We start from the raw sequence: 17,474 nt of genomic DNA, 5'->3' as shown, positions 1-17,474 counted from the left end.
CGATAGAAGTAAAGCAAGAAATAATAGAAAAACATGAGCGTGGTGTATGAGTGATTGAACTGGCAAGACTGTACGACCACAATACATCTACAATTTGTACCATCCTTAAACAAAAATATGCCATCAAAAGCAAAAATCCAGCGAAAGAACTACAATTCTGTCCCAATTAAGGACAAATATCCATGAAGAAATGGAGAAGCTTCTGCTGGCGTGGGTGAAAGAGAAAGAGCTGGCAGGAGATACAGTGACGGAGACTGTAATATGCGAAAAGGAACGTATTATTTACAGCGACTTGAAGAAAAAAGAACCATCAACCTCAAAAGAGACAGCAAAAGATACGTTTAAGGCAAGTCACGGCTGATTTGAAAATTTCAAGAAGAGATCTGGCATCCACTCGGTGGTGAGGCATGGTGAAGCTGCGAGTGCTGATGTTAAGGCACGTGTTGCTGTGCTTATCGCAAAGGAAGGCTACATCCCCAACAAGTGTTCAACTGTGACGAAACAGTATTGTTTTGGAAAAAAATGCCCAGAGGACTTTCAGTACCGCAGAGGAGAAGCAGCTGCCAGGCCATAAACCCGAGAAGGATCGTCTGACCTTTGCATTGTGTGCAAATGCTAGCAATGACTGGAAAAGTAAAACCATTCCAAAAATATCATGAAAAGTATCATTTCAAAAATCCTTGAGCCTTTAAGACTCACAAGATTCTTAGAGAAAAACTGCAGGTTATGTGGCGCGCCAATGCTAGGGCATGGGTTATGCGGCAGTTTTTTATTGAATGGGTAAATCTCGTCTTTGGTCCTGCAGTGAAGAAATATCTTCAAGAAAATAAACTTCCAATGAAAGCATTACTAATCCTTGAAAATGCTCCAGCCCACTCACCTGGTCTTGAAGATGACATTCTTGATGAGTTCAAATTCGTGAACGTCTTCTACCTCCCACCCAACACGACTTCAGCCTTGCAACCTATGGACCAGCAGGTCCTTTCCAACTTTAAAAAGCTTTACACAAAGTACTTGTTCCGCCGCTGCTTTGAGGTGACTGAGAATACAGTTCTAACCCTTCGAGAGTTTTGGAAAGATCACTACAACATTGTGGTATGTTTATTATGCATTATTGACTTGGCATGGCAAGAGGTTACAAGAACCTTGAACTCGGCATGGAAAAAGTTATGGCCTGATGTTGTTGCAGACAGGGACTTTGAAGGATTTGAACCAGAGACTGTGACCAAGGTCGAAGCGTTGGAGGAGATTGTGTCCCTCGGAAAGTTGATGGGTCTGGAGGTAGATGAGGGTGCCGTAAACGAGCTCATCGAGGAACATGAGGAGGAACTCTCAACTGAGGAGTTGAAGGAGCTACAGATGATGCAACATACGGAGCTTCTGCAAGAGATTAGTAGTGAGGAGGAGGTAGAGTCGGAGGAAGTGATCTCTACAAGTGAAATTAGAGACATGCTGGCAATGTGGGAGAAGCTTTCAAGTTTCACTGAAAAGAAACACCCAGAAAAAGTTTCAACTGGTCGTGCTTCAGCACTTTTTAATGACACTTGTTTGTCACATTTCCGTAACATTTGAAAAGGCAGGCAACAGCAAACCTCTTTGGATAGATCTTTGTTCAAAAGTCCTGCAGGTGAAAGTGACAAAAGTGCAGCCAAAAAGGCAAAAACAGGTGATGATTAAATGAAAAATACGTAATGTTAAGCTTAGGTTAAGTTTAAAGTTAAGAAAGTGCATTTTTTTTTAAATTTTTTTTTTAATTTTATTTATTCATTTTAGAGAGGAGAGAGAGAGAGAGAGAAAGAGAGAGAGAAGGGGGGAGGAGCTGGAAGCATCAACTCCCATATGTGCCTTGACCAGGCAAGCCCAGGGTTTCGAACCGGCGACCTCAGCATTTCCAGGTCGACGCTTTATCCACTGCGCCACCACAGGTCAGGCTAAGAAAGTGCATTTTTTTACAATTAAGTTTTTGTAGTTTCATTTTAAGTAAAGAAAGTGGTTTTAGTTTTGTTTAAAATAAAGAAAGTGCAGTTTTAGTTTACATGCAGTGTTACGAAAGTGCAGTTTTAGTTTACGTGTCTACAGTGCCTGCATCCCTTCCTCCCTCCCTCCTCCTCCACCATTCACCTCCGTTAGCTGCATTCGTCTGTCTCCAAGGTAAGAATACAGTACTAAATAACACTTTTTTCTTTTATTTCATATATTTTGTTATGCATTGGTAAAGTATACATGTGTGTTTCTTAACTAAAAACGTCTTTTTTCATAATTTAGGATGGTTTGGGAATGTTTCATAAGGCTGGAATGGATTAAATCTATTTTAGTTATTTTAAATGGAAGAAATTTGTTTGATATACGAGTTGACTGACTTACGAACTTGGTTACAGAGCGAATTAAACTCATATCTCAAGGTACCACTGTAACTGAATAAAAAGCAAGGAGTGTGTTTGTGAATGTGTTTGTTTATGTAAAGCTTGGTTTATTCATTTAATACTCATGGGGCTTGACTGTAAAAATCATGTCCACATATTTTTTTAAAATAAAAACGTTTAAAATCTTAGTTTAAAAGTGAAATTTGCCTGACCAGGTGATGGCGCAGTGGATAGAGTGTCGACCTGGGACACTGAGGACCCAGGTTCAAAACCCCAGGTGGCTGGCTTGAGCGCAGGCTCATCAGCTTGAGCATGGGGTCACAGACATGACTCCATGGTTGCGGGCTTAAACCCAAAGGTCAATGGCTTGAGCAAGGGGTCACTGACTCAGGCAGTGCCCACACATATATGAGAAAGCAATCAATGAACAACTAAGGTCTGCAATTGCAAGTTGATGCTTCTCATCTCTTTTCCTTCCTTTCTCTCCTGCCTCTTGTCTCAAAAAATTTTTTTTTAAGGTAGCTGGTGAGTTGTAAATGTTATGTCCTATTTCCTTCTAATTTTTAGTCCTAAATTTTCAGAAAAGGTTATGGTATGAATGGACTTTTCACATAAGAGTTAAACACTTTATTGTGTAACGTGGAATTTTTTTTGCTTGTTCTTCTTATCTGCTTTTTTTTTTTTTTTTTTTTTTTTTGTATCCAAATTGTAAAGGCCCAGAACTCTTTGTGATTTGAGTTCATATATAGTAGCTTCTAAACCACTGTATTGATTTTGATGCCTGCTCCTTTTTTTACCTGCCTGGTCGGCAAACAGCGGCTTATGAGCCACATGTGGCTCTTCCACAAAATACCACATGCGGGTGCTACCTTGATAGGGAATGTACCTATCTATTTAGTTTAAGTTTAAAAAATTTGTCTCTCAAAAGAAATTTCAATCATTGTACTATTGATATTTGGCTCTGTTGACTAATGAGTTTGCTGACCACTGTCCTACCTCAAGAACTTTGGTTAAGCTCTCTCTGATCACTGGATAATTGGGTTCCTGAGTTGTAATTTCAGTTAATTTAATTCTCCAGTGTACCAAGATGGTTTTTCTTTAAAAAGCATCCTTGATATATAGCCTTGATTACTTATGCAGGTCACTCTTAAATGCTAATAAGAAACATTATCCCTGGGCTTAATTTTCTTAAGTCTACAGGGTAAATGTAAATAACAAGAGTTTTATATCGGAAGCTGTGAAAATGCAACAAAACTTTGATATAACTGACAACAGCCCCTAAAGGCCTGGAGAGGGAATGTTGAGACTTGTTACTTGGAAAGCTGACTTTTTTTCTTCTGTAAAATGAAAGCATATTCTTCCTGTGTTCCATACATAGGACCATGAATATAAAAGACAAATTTAAGAGCACCATGTACATGTAAACTTTGGGTAAGAATTAAACAATTTTATACTATTCTTGAAATGTTTGGGCATTATTGTATCTTAGGGGTCTGATTTTAGTCGGGAAAGAGTAGTATCAGGTTGTTACTTGCTCGGGCACACCTGACCTTTGTGATTGCAGTGCGCTACATTGTTTACTGTACCCTCCTGCCTTTTTTCCCCTTGGTACTTCTGTGTAAAGCAAATGGCACTTTCTCTGCAGACATATTTCTAAAACCCAAATCATTCTTTCACTTGTGTATAAAATAAGTTTCGGGAGGAAAGCTATTAGAATAAGAAGGACAAGTTATAAATTACAGCAAAGTTCATGAATATTCACAGCATTAATTTACTACTTTGTAAATAGCAAGTTGACAGAAATAAATTACAGTCCCTACTGGAATTTCTCCCTTTTAATTGGCATACACTAGAATTGAAGTTATTTTAGTTTTATTTTAACTCACCTTAGGAGATCAGTTTAATTTAAGTTTAGCTCAGGAAAAATACTGACTTTTGTTTTTCTATATAGAGAAAGGAAGATTAAGAAGGATGAATATACAGTGACAGAAAATGATTTGACTTTGGGTGATGGGCACACAATGCAATAAATTTTAAAATAAAAAAAATGTAAGATTACATATATATATAGTAGCTGAGTTCATTCCATTTCCTCTTCCATGGAAAAGATTTCTAATCCTGTTCAAAAATCCATTTTCTATTGAAAGGGCAGCCTATACCCAGCTCTCAGCTCTTTGGGAGATTAGTGGCCCACTTGCTCTGGAAATCAGTCAGGTGGTTTTTGTGCAGAAATTTACGTATTTTCTAGGTGATTATGGCTTCTGTTCTCCTTTTCACAAATGACACAGTAGCACAGGATAAATTTTAAGTTCATGGGCAGTCATTTAGAGGAACCACTACTGCTTTTATATGCAATGGATTCTGAAATGCCTCCACTGTAATATGCAGTCTTTCTTGATTACATGCTGAAATAAGGTGAATGGATGGATATTTAATTTGGGGTTGGTCACTTTTTCTATACTCCAAACCCTGGTTTCTTAGCTCTGTCTTACCTTTTCATCAATTTCAGTTTCCAAATGGGCTATATTTTGTAGTTACCTTTAAAAACGTAATCTAGAATTCAACAGAAACATTTAGTTCCCCAATGAATACTAATTGTATTTGTTTTCTACAACATATTTCGGGATCCATAGATATGCAAGGTAAGGTCCTTGCTTTACTATCAAGGATATTGTCTTAACGGTATATGATATCTACTCAGATAATTACAAACTACAATGTCAGGTAGTGTATGAGTATTAGGCATTTCACAAAGTTCAGTAGGTGTGCTGAAGGAACAGTCCCTATCAGAGACAGCAGCTCTATAAGATGGATAGGATTTGTACAGTGAGGGACTTGGGAAGTTGGTTGGGGCTATCATGCCACGCAGAGAAAACTGTAAACACAGCTACAGTTATAGCCTGAACGAGGTGTGTTTGAGAAAGAGTCTGAAGCTTTGGTGGATTTCTTGACAGGAGTATTACTCTGCAGTGGTCGGCAAACTCATTAGTCAACAGAGCCAAGTATCAACAGTACAACGATTGAAATTTCTTTTGAGAGCCAAATTTTTTAAACTTAAACTATATAGGTAGGTACATTCCTTATCGTGGTAGCGCCCACACGTGGTATTTTGTGGAAGAGCCACACTCGAGGGGCCAAAGAGCCGCTACTTCCCGACCACTGCTCTAAGGCCAGTTGGATCCTTAATGGCTCTGGCTAGAACAAGAAATATAGACTTCAGGTAATAGCAATTCCAGAGCTGCTGCAATATTTTTTTTTGTATTTTTTTTTTTTTCTGAAGCTGGAAACGGGGAGAGACAGTCAGACAGACTCCCGCATGCGCCCGACCGGGATCCACCCGGCACGCCCACCAGGGGTGACGCTCTGCCCACCAGGGGGCGATGCTCTGCCGCGACCAGAGCCACTCTAGCGCCTGGGGCAGAGGCCAAGGAGCCATCCCCAGCGCCCGGGCCATCTTTGCTCCAATGGAGCCTTGGCTGCGGGAGGGGAAGAGAGAGACAGAGAGGAAGGAGGGGGGGGGGTGGAGAAGCAAATGGGCACTTCTCCTATGTGCCCTGGCTGGGAATCGAACCCGGGTCCCCCGCATGCCAGGCCGACGCTCTACCGCTGAGCCAAACAGCCAGGGCCCAATATTTTGAGCAGAGAAATGAAGAAAGGCTATTTGTAGATGAGTTTGGACAAGATAAGTTTTAATTGACAGACTAATAAATAGGTTGGTGTCACTGAGAAAGGGAGATAGTAGGTATTCGTACAATTTGTTGGCTAACTGGCAAGTTTGAGGGTGCGGGGCTAGAAGGTACCATTAAGAGAGTAATCATGGGACTTCTTTTGGAAATCACAAGGAAGAGCCATTTGAGGTGAGTTGGGTTTTAGAAATTTTGAGTGTTGCAGTTGTAATGAGGAGGTGGCGCTAGGTGGATATTTGGATGTCGTTTCTATAGTTGAAACCTTGGATGATGTTAACTAATATATTGTTAATCTTACTTTAAAAATTTGCCTGAGCATCCTGACCAGGAGGTGGCGCAGTGATAGAGCATTGTACTGGGATGTGGAAGACCCAGGTTCGAGACCCCAAGGTCGCCAGCTTGAGCGCGGGCTCATCTGGTTTGAGCAAAAGCTCACCGGCTTGAGCCCAAGGTCACTGGCTCGAGCAAGGGGTTACTCGGTCTGCTGAAGGCCCGCGGTCAAGGCATATATGAGATAGCAATCAATGAACAACTAAGGTGTTGCAACGCGCAACGAAAAAGTAATGATTGATGCTTCCCATCTCTCCGTTCCTGTCTGTCCGTCCCTGTCTATTCCTCTGTAAAAAAAAAAAAAAATTTGCCTGAGCACAAAGAAAAATGGTGCTAGATACACATCAGCCCATTAAGTATGGGGTGGGGAAGGGGAGGACTTACTACCATTTTTAGTTTGGGTTTTCTGAATGTGATTTTTGTAATTTGAAGAATAAAAAGGGTTGATTAAAGAAAAAAATACAGTAATGTATAGGAAAAAGGGAACGTGGAGGACATTTCTGAAATTTTCAAGGAAGTATGCAGAGGAAAAAACAAAACAATTGGGACTCTGGGAAGAATGCTTATATTTAAGGAGCAGGAAAAATAAGAGCCAGCAGTTCAGTTTGAGAAAAAGGAGGAATTATAAAACTTAAACCAGATTTCCTAAAGAACATTTAAGAAAAAGAATTCTAAGGTTATATAATAGGGACAAATGTTTTCTTTGTTGGTTTTAATTCTGTTTTTGTAATAGAATTACTTGAAATATTTTTAATGATTATAAAACTTAAAAGCACACAGTTTTAAAAGATTTTTAAATGTGTTACAATGTATGAATCTCTACAAACCCATCTTGAAGGTAATTTAGTAATTTGGTTCCTGGATATATGGTACTACTTGAATTACTTTGGAAATTAGAATTCTAGTAAGATTTTAAAAAATAGTATGTTTTGTCGTTCCTCTTGAACTGACTTCATGAAACATATTTTGGACTTTAAGCCTAAATTGTCTTGAGGCTAAATGTTCATAATTTTGAAAATGTTCACATTTCCTAATTAAAGGAAGACTATAACTGTTAGTGGGAAGACATTTTTTAAAATGTTTCAAATGACCTTTCAATTTTTTCCTTTCTTTTCAGGTATATTTGTATCCAGTATTGTTCTGATATTGTCGCAGAGATCACTTTTCAAGTTTTACATGTACAGCGCAGCGTTCCTCTTAGCTGCAACGTCAGTGTTGGTAAATTATTATGCTGCTTTGCACATTGACTTCTACGGTGCCTACAACGCATCCGCTTTTGGAATTGAGCTGCTCCCGTGGAAAGGGCCCTCCCTCTGGATGGCACTGATTGTTCTACAGCTAACGTTTGGAATTGGATACATCACACTACTCCAAATTCATTCCATCTATTCACAATTAATTATTTTGGATCTCTTGCTTCCTGTAATAGGCTTAATAACAGAGCTACCATCACACATCCGAGAAACTTTAGTTTTTACTTCTTCCTTGATTCTTATATTAAACACAGTGCTTGTCTTGGCAGTGAAACTTAAGTGGTTTTATTATTCCACACGGTATGTTTATTTTTTAGTGAGGCACATGTATCGAATCTATGGATTACAGTTATTAATGGAGGACACATGGAAGAGGATTCGTTTCCCAGATATACTGAGAGTCTTTTGGCTAACAAGAATTACAGCTCAGGCTACAGTGTTAATGTACATTTTAAGGATGGCAAATGAAACTGACTCCTTCTTTATTTCTTGGGATGATTTCTGGGACCTCATTTGCAATCTGATAATTAGTGGATGTGACTCTACACTAACTGTACTAGGCATGAGCGCTGTCATTTCCTCAGTAGCCCATTATCTGGGCCTTGGAATACTGGCCTTTATCGGATCAACTGAAGAAGACGACAGGCGGCTTGGTTTTGTAGCACCTGTTTTATTTTTTATCTTGGCTCTTCAGACTGGTTTAAGTGGGCTAAGACCAGAAGAGAGACTTATTCGCTTAAGTAGAAACATGTGCCTTTTATTAACTGCAGTCCTGCATTTCATCCATGGGATGACAGACCCTGTGTTAATGTCTCTCAGTGCCTCCCACGTGTCATCTTTTCGCAGACATTTTCCTGTGCTCTTTGTCTCTGCTTGTCTGTTCCTTCTTCCCGTTTTACTCAGTTATGTTCTTTGGCATCACTATGCACTCAACACGTGGTTGTTTGCAGTTACAGCCTTTTGTGTGGAACTCTGCTTAAAAGTAATTGTTTCTCTCACTGTTTATACCTTGTTCATGATTGATGGCTACTATAACGTCCTCTGGGAAAAGCTTGATGATTATGTCTACTATGTTCGTTCAACAGGCAATATTATTGAATTTATATTTGGAGTAGTCATGTTTGGAAATGGGGCTTATACTATGATGTTTGAGTCGGGAAGTAAAATTCGGGCTTGTATGATGTGTCTACATGCGTATTTTAACATCTATTTACAAGCAAAAAATGGCTGGAAGACATTCATGAATCGTAGGACTGCGGTTAAGAAAATTAATTCACTTCCTGAAATAAAAGGGAGCCGCTTACAAGAAATAGATGATGTCTGTGCAATCTGCTATCATGAGTTTACAACATCTGCTCGTCTCACACCATGTAATCATTATTTCCATGCACTTTGCCTTCGGAAATGGCTGTACATTCAAGATACTTGCCCAATGTGCCATCAAAAAGTATACATCGAAGATGATATCAAGGATAATTCAAATGCCTCTAACAACAATGGCTTTATTGCACCCAATGAGAACCCAGAGGAAGCTGTAAGAGAGGCAGCTGCGGAGTCGGACGGGGAACTGAATGAAGACGACAGTACAGACTGTGATGACGACGTCCAGAGAGAAAGAAACGGAGTGATTCAGCACACAGATACAGCAGCTGAAGAATTTAATGAGGACACTGATTAAAATGGCATTTACTAATCATTGAGGTTGTTTAAAATTCAGTTCATCCAAAATGGAATTACTATGCTTCACTTCAGTGTGTAACTAAGCACAAAAACAGTATCAATGTTGAATCTGTGAATGGTTTTCCGTTTACTGTGATGTGCTACTGTAAATATACCTCTTTAATTACTTCTGGTCTCTTTGGTGACCTATTTAAATTTGTGTACATTATTGTACATAGAATAAAATGTTTTCACGTTTTTATGAAATAATTTGAACAAACAGCTTTTTCATGTAATGATAATACGGTGCGCCACTGTGCCAAAGACCCCTCAATGAAAGTGTATGATGCATCCACCTGGCCCTAGTCTTGAAGACGGGTGGGAGAACGGCAGTGCAAATCGGAGAAAACCACTTTAAATCAAGGAAACCGTGTAACTTGGACCAGAGGATAAAGGGTATGTGTGGAATATTTTCTAAGCTAAGGAAAAAGGCTACCAGAAGGGACTGAGACTTTTTGAAATTTCAGAGTAGCACTATAGTTGAGCTAAGTTCAAAAGTCAAGATTTGGAGACTGTGTGAGTTGAGAGGCATATACAACTTGTATATGGTATAAACCAGAAGGTTTTTAATTTCAATGAAAAAATTAGTGTAGTGTATTTGTTAGCTATTCTGTGTTTGCTGCATTGACATCAAATTGTCCTTTTGGAATTTTTAAAAGATTATAAAATGAAATACTTTGTGGTTTTAATTCTTTTAAACTGTGACATTAAAAAATCCTGACTTTATGGATAAAAACAAGAGGGATGGTGCACAGTGATATATAATACAATACTTCTCTTTATAGACAACTTCCAGAGAATTCCTTTATTGAAACTTGTAAGTTTTACCATGAAATTTTACATACATGATGGAAAACGGAAGACATACCAATTACTTGTCAGGAAAAAATACTTTAATGGTATTGTTATATAGCATGTTGGCTAATTCCTGTGGGTCCTCCTCTCTCACTGCTGACATTATCTCCAGTATTTGACTAAAACAAAACAAAAACAGGTGGTTTAAATTCCAAGTACATACTCTGTTTGAAAGGTCTTGACCTTTTTCTATGTAAAGTATGAGACAGGGAGACAGGTTAGCACCTTTAACAGGTTTAAGCAGGCATTCAAGTTTTCAGCACTGTCAGAAGTTCAACTGCTAGGATATTTACAATAGAGTAATCAGAGACAGATTTCCCGGGTAGTCTTGCATATAACTTGAGCCAAAACTAAGTTTCAAATAAATTATAAAACCATCCTATATTACGTGTGCCACAATGAGGATTAACCCAGTGGAAATGAGTCCTTTTAAACTATGGGTCATTATATAATTCATTACTGGGTCATGATGAACTTTTAAAAAATTGAAAGTTAGAAAAAGACAAGTGGCCCTGGCCGGTTGGCTCAGTGGTAGAGCATTGGCCTGGAGTGCGGAAGTCCCGGGTTCGATTCCTGGCCAGGGCACACAGGAGAAGCACCCTCTCCCCCTCTCCTTCCTCTCTGTCTCTCTCTTCCCCTCCTGCAGCCAAGGCTCCATTGGAGCAAAGTTGGCCTGGGCGCTGAGCATGGCTGGAGCAAAGTTGGCCCGGGGCGCTGAGGATGGCTCTGTGGCCTCTGCCTCGGGCACTAGAGTGGCTCTGGTTGCAACAGAGCGACACCCCAGATGGGCAGAGATTTGCCCCCTGGTGGGCGTGCCGGGTGGATCCCGGTCGGGCGCATGCGGGAGTCTGTCTGACTGCCTCCCCCTTTCCAACTTCAGAAAAATACAAAAAAAAAAAGTAAAGGACAAGTACCCTGCGTGTAGGGAAGTTCCATTGCATTTCTGTTTGGGTTTTATTTGTGTGTGTAACACATCAGTGGAAGTCACACTGTGGAGACAGCAGGAAATTTCAGCATGCTCACTAGCACAATGACATGGAATACTTAGAAGTCATTTACTTGGAACAGTGTTTGTTTTAGGGGGCAGGGAAGGTGGCACTTCCCTGGACCTGTGCCCCTGTAATAGACTAGCCATGTTAATCTTCCTGTTTCTCTGCCTAGAATAATAATGATAATTCTCAAGGTTTTCTAGCAATCTTATATAAGTAGAATATTTTTATATATGACAGAAATATCTAAAGTCAAACATTTCAATAACCTTTGTCTTAAGTTTTTTGTTCCTATTATCAGTTTCTTAAATATAAAACACCTAAAGGTATTAGGGACAGAGGTTAAAGATTAACTGGAACTATTTTCTATAAAAGTAACAAAAGGCTTGCTATATACTAAACAGACTATACTAAATTTTTGTTGTCTGACAAAGTATGCTAAAAGAAAATCTGTTAACATTTAAATTGACACTAAAAAGACATTTTTCTTTGTAAACTACAGAATTTCCCTCTTAGCTAACACAACTTATATGCATAATACAGTGCAAAGTCAATGACTCCTGATACCACCCCCTTTCAGTCCTTTCTCCACAGATACCAGTCACAGCTAAAAAAAAAACAAGCCCTGCCATTTTCCTGCTTAAGATCCTTTGGGTCCCAATAAAATCTAAACTACTTGGGTTGGCATACAAGAGCCCTCACAGTCTGGCCTCTTTCCACCCTCCCAGACTTATCGCTTCCTCACGCACCCTACTTTCCGCCACACTAAAAGCACTGTTCCCCTGGAGTGGCCGAGGCCTTCTGCAGCCTGCCTGCCTTGGCTCAGCGCGTTGTCTGGCCTGGCGTAACTCCCAGTTAGTAAACAGTTGAAATGTCACCTTAGTTCTCTTATTCCCTCAAGGCAGGCAGTTGCTATGGCCTTTGGTCCCCGTCACATAGTCCTACCTCTATAACAGCAGTACCATCTGGAGTTAATACTTTTATGTGCCTGTTTATTCCAGAGGGAAGAGATCCTTGTCCAACTAATGTCCTATCCAAAGTGCCTGGCACAGCGTGCCTGCTCATCGGTGGATGGGTGAGGGCCGGGACTGTCTTGATTCTTCTGTGTGTAGCCTCAGTAAAATGACCTACAGCAAGAGCTCCAAATGTGTTTCAAGGAAATTATTTAGAAGGAAGATCTCTATACAAATAATTAAAACTATTAATGGATGGAGTTCAATGAAAACGACTCTAGGAATTTTAACTTGCTGTTTAGTAATCAGACTTATAGCATGTGTGTTTTTGAAATGCGGTTTAAACTTTTTCACTTGCAAAGGTTGATTTTTCCAAGCTCTACCTACTGAGAATTGGTATTCATAATTGTAGCTGGTGCTCAAATATTCTTAGTTCTTAACTGTAGTCATTTAGAAACACCTTAAATTTTGTCTTGCAAATGTGTAGCTAAGGTCAATAGCTATTCTCAGCTTGAAGGCTGTGTAGAAAATGGACATGGACACCTGTTGGCATCTACTTGTCTAAACTGGCTGCTGGAAAAATCCCAGTTTCTTGTCTAGCATCCTCTTATATCTCCAAAGAATTATTCAGAAACATTGCATCCTGATTGCAGTCGCAAGTATGTACATTTTATTTATTTATTTTGTATTTTTCTGAAGCTGGAAACGGGGAGGCAGTCAGACTCCCACATGTGTCCGACCGGGATCCACCCGGCACGCCCACCAGGGGGCGATGCTCTGCCCATCCGGGGCGTCGCTCTGTCGCGACCAGAGCCACTCTAGCGCCTGGGGCAGAGGCCAAGGAGCCATCCCCAGTGCCTGGGCCATCTTTTGCTCCAATGGAGCCTTGGCTGCGGGAGGGGAAGAGAGAGACAGAGAGGAAGGAGAGGGGGAGGGTGGAGAAGCAGATGGGCGCTTCTCCTGTGTGCCCTGGCCGGGAATCGAACCCAGGACTTCTGCACGCCAGGCCGACGCTCTACCACTGAGCCAACCAGCCAGGGCCAAGTATGTACATTTTATAAAAATTACAAGTGACTCCTTAACTAAGCAGAATCTCATCTTTCTCACCCATGGGTTTTTTAAACATTGAGTTTTAAAATCTTGGCCAACACCAGCATGTTTTACTAATAAAGGGAAAAATCTCTCCAATGTTTTAATAGAATAATTCACTTTTCTGCCTGAATTTAGATCTGGCTTGATATTCTTATGTGTTAAAAACTACTAAAAAAATGGTGCATATGGAAGAAATTACTATAGTTTAAAAGTATTAATTTTTATGAATGTTATAAATATACCCAATTGCCTAAACTGGTAAAGTCTAGCTAGTTTTAAATTAGCTCTTCCCCTCTTTTGTGTGCTTGTGCAAACAAAAGAAATCAGTGATGTCCCCATTGAAATGATATAACTAACTTCTCCTGGAAGTTGAAATATGCTCTCTAGCTCCTTGACAGTTTTAGATGAATAACAGAATCCCTCATTTCACATGTGCTATACATTATAATAAAAAACAGTTCTGAATTATTTTAGGGAATAAAGTTCTACCCTCTTTTTTTGGTTGGGAAAAGGAAATCCTCTCACATGTTATTAGGTTTATTCAGGTTGCCAATCATTTACCTTGTAGATACCATTAAAAACTGCTAAGATTGCATTTTTATAACCATCAACAGGGATGCTGCACTGAGAACAGAACGTAAACCAGGGAAGGCGTTTCTATACATGGGAAGCATTAAGATCTTTCCCCTCTCTTACAAAATGACAAATGACCAAAATCACCTGAAGTTCTCACTGCAGCAACAAAACCACTTGGGTTAGAGAGGGTATGAAAAGAGCTGAAATACAGTGATTTGGGTGCACGCTCCTCTAAATCAGGGGTCGGGAACCTATGGCTCACGAGCCAGATGTGGCTCTTTTGATGGCTGTATCTGGCTCGCAGACAAATCTTTAATAAAAATAATAACAACGTTAAAAATATAAAACATTCTCATGTATTACAATCCATTCATTTCCTACCGCTCATGTTCATGGTTCCGGGTGGCTGGAGCCAATCACAGCTGTCCTCTGGGACAACACCAAATTTTTACTGGATAATACATAGCATACACGGGTCGTTGTATGGCTCTCACGGAATTACATATGTAGCGTTCATGGCTCTCTCAGCCAAAAAGGTTCCAACCCCTGCTCTAAATCACTGCCTTAAAATGGTGGTGTTTGAGCCTTCACACAACTTTATGTCCCATGAGTTCATTTGGTAAGTGGCATTTGGTGGTTGATTTTATAATGTTTTTAAAAACCATGAAAACACATACTTACACTATATGGCAGGGTTCGTTTCTGTCTTTCAAACAATGCCCATTTTCCCATTTCTTTTTGGTAGGAAATGAAGTTTTTATGTATTTTGAGCCAGCATGTGTACTTTTGACTCCACACCAAGGTGCATCTAGAGTTAGCAAACAAACCTCTTCAGAAGTTTAACTTTTTGAATTATTTTTTAAATGAACATTACTAAACTAATATAACTAATATATAACCTCTAAAATATAAGCCATGACTCAGCTTCAAACATGGCAAAACAACCAACAGAAAAGAGTTCTAAGAAAAGCACAAGATAAAATCTTGAACTGTACAAAACCTTAAATGTTTTCTAAGACTCATTTTTATCCCTTCTGCCCTACAAACATTACTACTGATGTATGAGATGCTTTAAAAAAAAGACCTAAAGCTAGCCCTGGCTGGGGAGCTCAGGTAATGGCATCGTCCCAATACACCAAGGCTGTGGGTTCAATCCCCAGTCAAGACACAAGAATCAACCAAGAAATGCATAAATAAGGAGAACAAATCTTTCTCTTTCTCGCACTTTCTCTCTCCCCACCGTCCGTCCGTCTCTCCCTTCCTCTCTCTCTACAAAATCAATAAATTTAAAAAAGACCTAAAGCTAAAAGAAATACAATTGTAACATGAAAACATTTAGGTTAAAGTTCTACATTGCCTCTGCTGAATATAACACACTGGCTTCGAATACTGGGGTTATTCACTAACCTATTTTCTTAATTAAGAATTATAATAGTTTATACATTTTATAGGCATTGTACTTTTAATAAGCTCATTTAATTTTCATTTCATTAGTCTCAAAGGAAATAAACCTGATTTCTTCAGAATGGCTCAGCCTTGATTTTTACCAAAGAAGTCCACATGTAGGAGACCCTTGAGTTCCAGGGTACAAATAAAACTTTAAGCTTTTAACCTTTATTTTCAGACATAACAGATGAATATTAAAAATTCTTAGACTAAACAAATTTGATTTAAATTTCTGCACTTTAAGAAGTATTAGACTTATATCATTACAAAGACAACTTGCATTGTTTTTGAAGCCCTGAGGTAATATGCTTAAAGAATCCTTGTTTAATAAACTATTCATAATTACAACCTTAGTTACTGACATTCCCTTTTAAGTACTTAGGCTTAATCAAACTTTTAAAATTGAAAAAAGCACTTGAAAAAATATTTTTCCATCAACTGATAACCCAAAAGGTTTTCTAAAAAGTGTAACTGCTGAGGCCGAGTATGCGGTTTTAAAATAAAACATCTGTTCAGTTTAGCTCTAATATTCATATTAAACCATGCCAAAAAAAATTCTAAAAAACTTACCAGTCTCAATCATTAATTTTTCACTAGGTATTGACTTCAAAACTTCCAAATTAGCCTCAGTTTTCAGTGAGCTTAAAAAGACAATGTATAAAAATTAAAAGGTGCATTTAATGAAGATTTTTTTTCATACTGTAAACTTGTCTAAAATAGATCACAAAAAGTAACGCAAAATCCCGAAACAAACTTTAGTTTCTACAGAGTATACTACAGAGACAGTATACCACTGATTTGCACATTCCTATCGTTAGAAAATGGAACCACCAAAACTGCAAGTCTTTTAAACAAAGGGCTACTAGCCCTTGCTAGCAAGAAAAAGACCAGGTGCTAGGGTATGAAATCTAAGCCACCAGGAAAAGTGCCAGGTGGAAGATGCGACTTGTCAGCCATCCTGGAGTTGTTGAGCATTTTAAACATCAAGTTGGGGAGTCAGGTGTAAGTTGTTTTGAAAGAAATCACACTGTGAATGGGGGCCAGCTCTGGGATAGGCTGAGTCCACTAGGAAGATGTGTCAGCAGCAAAGTTCTAGCAGAGGCTTGTGGGTTCTATGGCACCTGTCTAGTCTCTCTTTTTAGATAATCCTGGAAATAGCCACCAGGCATTTAATCCAAAATTCCATCAGACAACCTACAGCAGGGATAGTCAATCTTTTTAAACCTACCTCCCGCCCACTTTTGTATCTCTGTTAGTAAAATGTTCTAACCGCCCACCAGTTCCACAGTAATGGTGATTTATAAAGTAGGGAAGTAACTTTACTTTATAAAATTTATAAAGCAGAGTTATCGCCAAGTTAAAGCATATAATAATAATTACTTACCAAGTACTTTATGTCGGATTTTTGCTGTTTGGCAGACTAAATCTTTATAAAACAACTTACTATAGTTAAATCTATCTTTTTATTTATACTTTGGTTGCTCCGCTACTGCCCACCATGAAAGCTGGAACTCCCACTAGTGGGCGGCAGGGACCAGGTTGACTACCACTGACCTACAGGAATGTGAGCAGTCCTGTTAGCTGGCCCTGCAGTGAACTGATGGACCCTTTCCTGTCTCTTCCACCCTCTGGCCTGCTGTACTTGAGTTTAGGACATCGCAGTTTTCTCCTTGTCACAACCCTAATCTATTCCAACCAGATCCTGTCAAACTTAACTTTTTAAAAGAATTCACTTCTGAGCAATTTACGTAACTTGGAGTGAGTTTAAGCTTTCTTTTCTAGTTTCATCTGTCTTCCAGAAATCTACAGACCATTTCTCCATTAGCAAAACTCCGTTTTCATAGGTTTTCCTTTTTGAATATCTATAATTTTATTTTAGTAGGATTTTAGGAGTGGAAGTGAAATGTTTGTCTAGCTTGCCATTAAGTACCAGCCTTTTACTTAATGTTCTCTAGGAAAAAAAAAATTCTTATTTCCAGCCATCTTACTACTTGGTCGATTTAAATATTTTCTAAAATATACTACTCTGTTTGGTACTGTGGGGAAGCTGCGTTTGCCACCCCAAAATATGCCCTCTGGATATTTGAAGCTGGTTATTTTTAAGGAAAACAGGAAAAAACTCTGACCTTGAGATTGAGGGAGCTATTATCATAAATACCTAGTTTAATCTGAACTAAGTATGCCAGAGAGGAACCTACGAGCAAGGCCTATC

The 17,474-nt window shown here is 39.2% G+C and overlaps 2 protein-coding genes across 14 annotated transcripts in view; one reads left to right on the top strand and one right to left on the bottom strand.

Moving 5' to 3' along the window:
• RNF139 (ring finger protein 139) overlaps positions 1 to 10,024 on the top strand; it is a 29,695-nt gene extending 19,671 nt beyond the window's left edge. For both annotated transcript variants that reach the window (XM_066265691.1, XM_066265690.1), the window contains exon 2: positions 7,497 to 10,024. In XM_066265691.1, the coding sequence (XP_066121788.1) occupies positions 7,497 to 9,310 (1,814 nt within the window). In that variant the 3' untranslated portion in view covers positions 9,311 to 10,024. The remainder of the gene's footprint in view (positions 1 to 7,496) is intronic.
• Positions 10,025 to 10,086: 62 nt separating this feature from the next.
• TATDN1 (TatD DNase domain containing 1) overlaps positions 10,087 to 17,474 on the bottom strand; it is a 32,361-nt gene continuing 24,973 nt past the window's right edge. For all 12 annotated transcript variants that reach the window (XM_066265702.1, XM_066265699.1, XM_066265698.1 and 9 more), the window contains 3 exons: positions 15,833 to 15,903; positions 14,498 to 14,624; positions 10,087 to 10,325 (listed from right to left, as the gene is read on the bottom strand). In XM_066265702.1, the coding sequence (XP_066121799.1) occupies positions 10,223 to 10,325; positions 14,498 to 14,624; positions 15,833 to 15,903 (301 nt within the window). In that variant the 3' untranslated portion in view covers positions 10,087 to 10,222. The remainder of the gene's footprint in view (positions 10,326 to 14,497; positions 14,625 to 15,832; positions 15,904 to 17,474) is intronic.

Source organism: Saccopteryx bilineata, chromosome 3 (genome assembly GCF_036850765.1).
Source record: "Saccopteryx bilineata isolate mSacBil1 chromosome 3, mSacBil1_pri_phased_curated, whole genome shotgun sequence".
NCBI classification, from domain to species: Eukaryota; Metazoa; Chordata; class Mammalia; order Chiroptera; family Emballonuridae; genus Saccopteryx; species Saccopteryx bilineata.
This window is presented reverse-complemented; position numbering and strand designations above follow the sequence as displayed.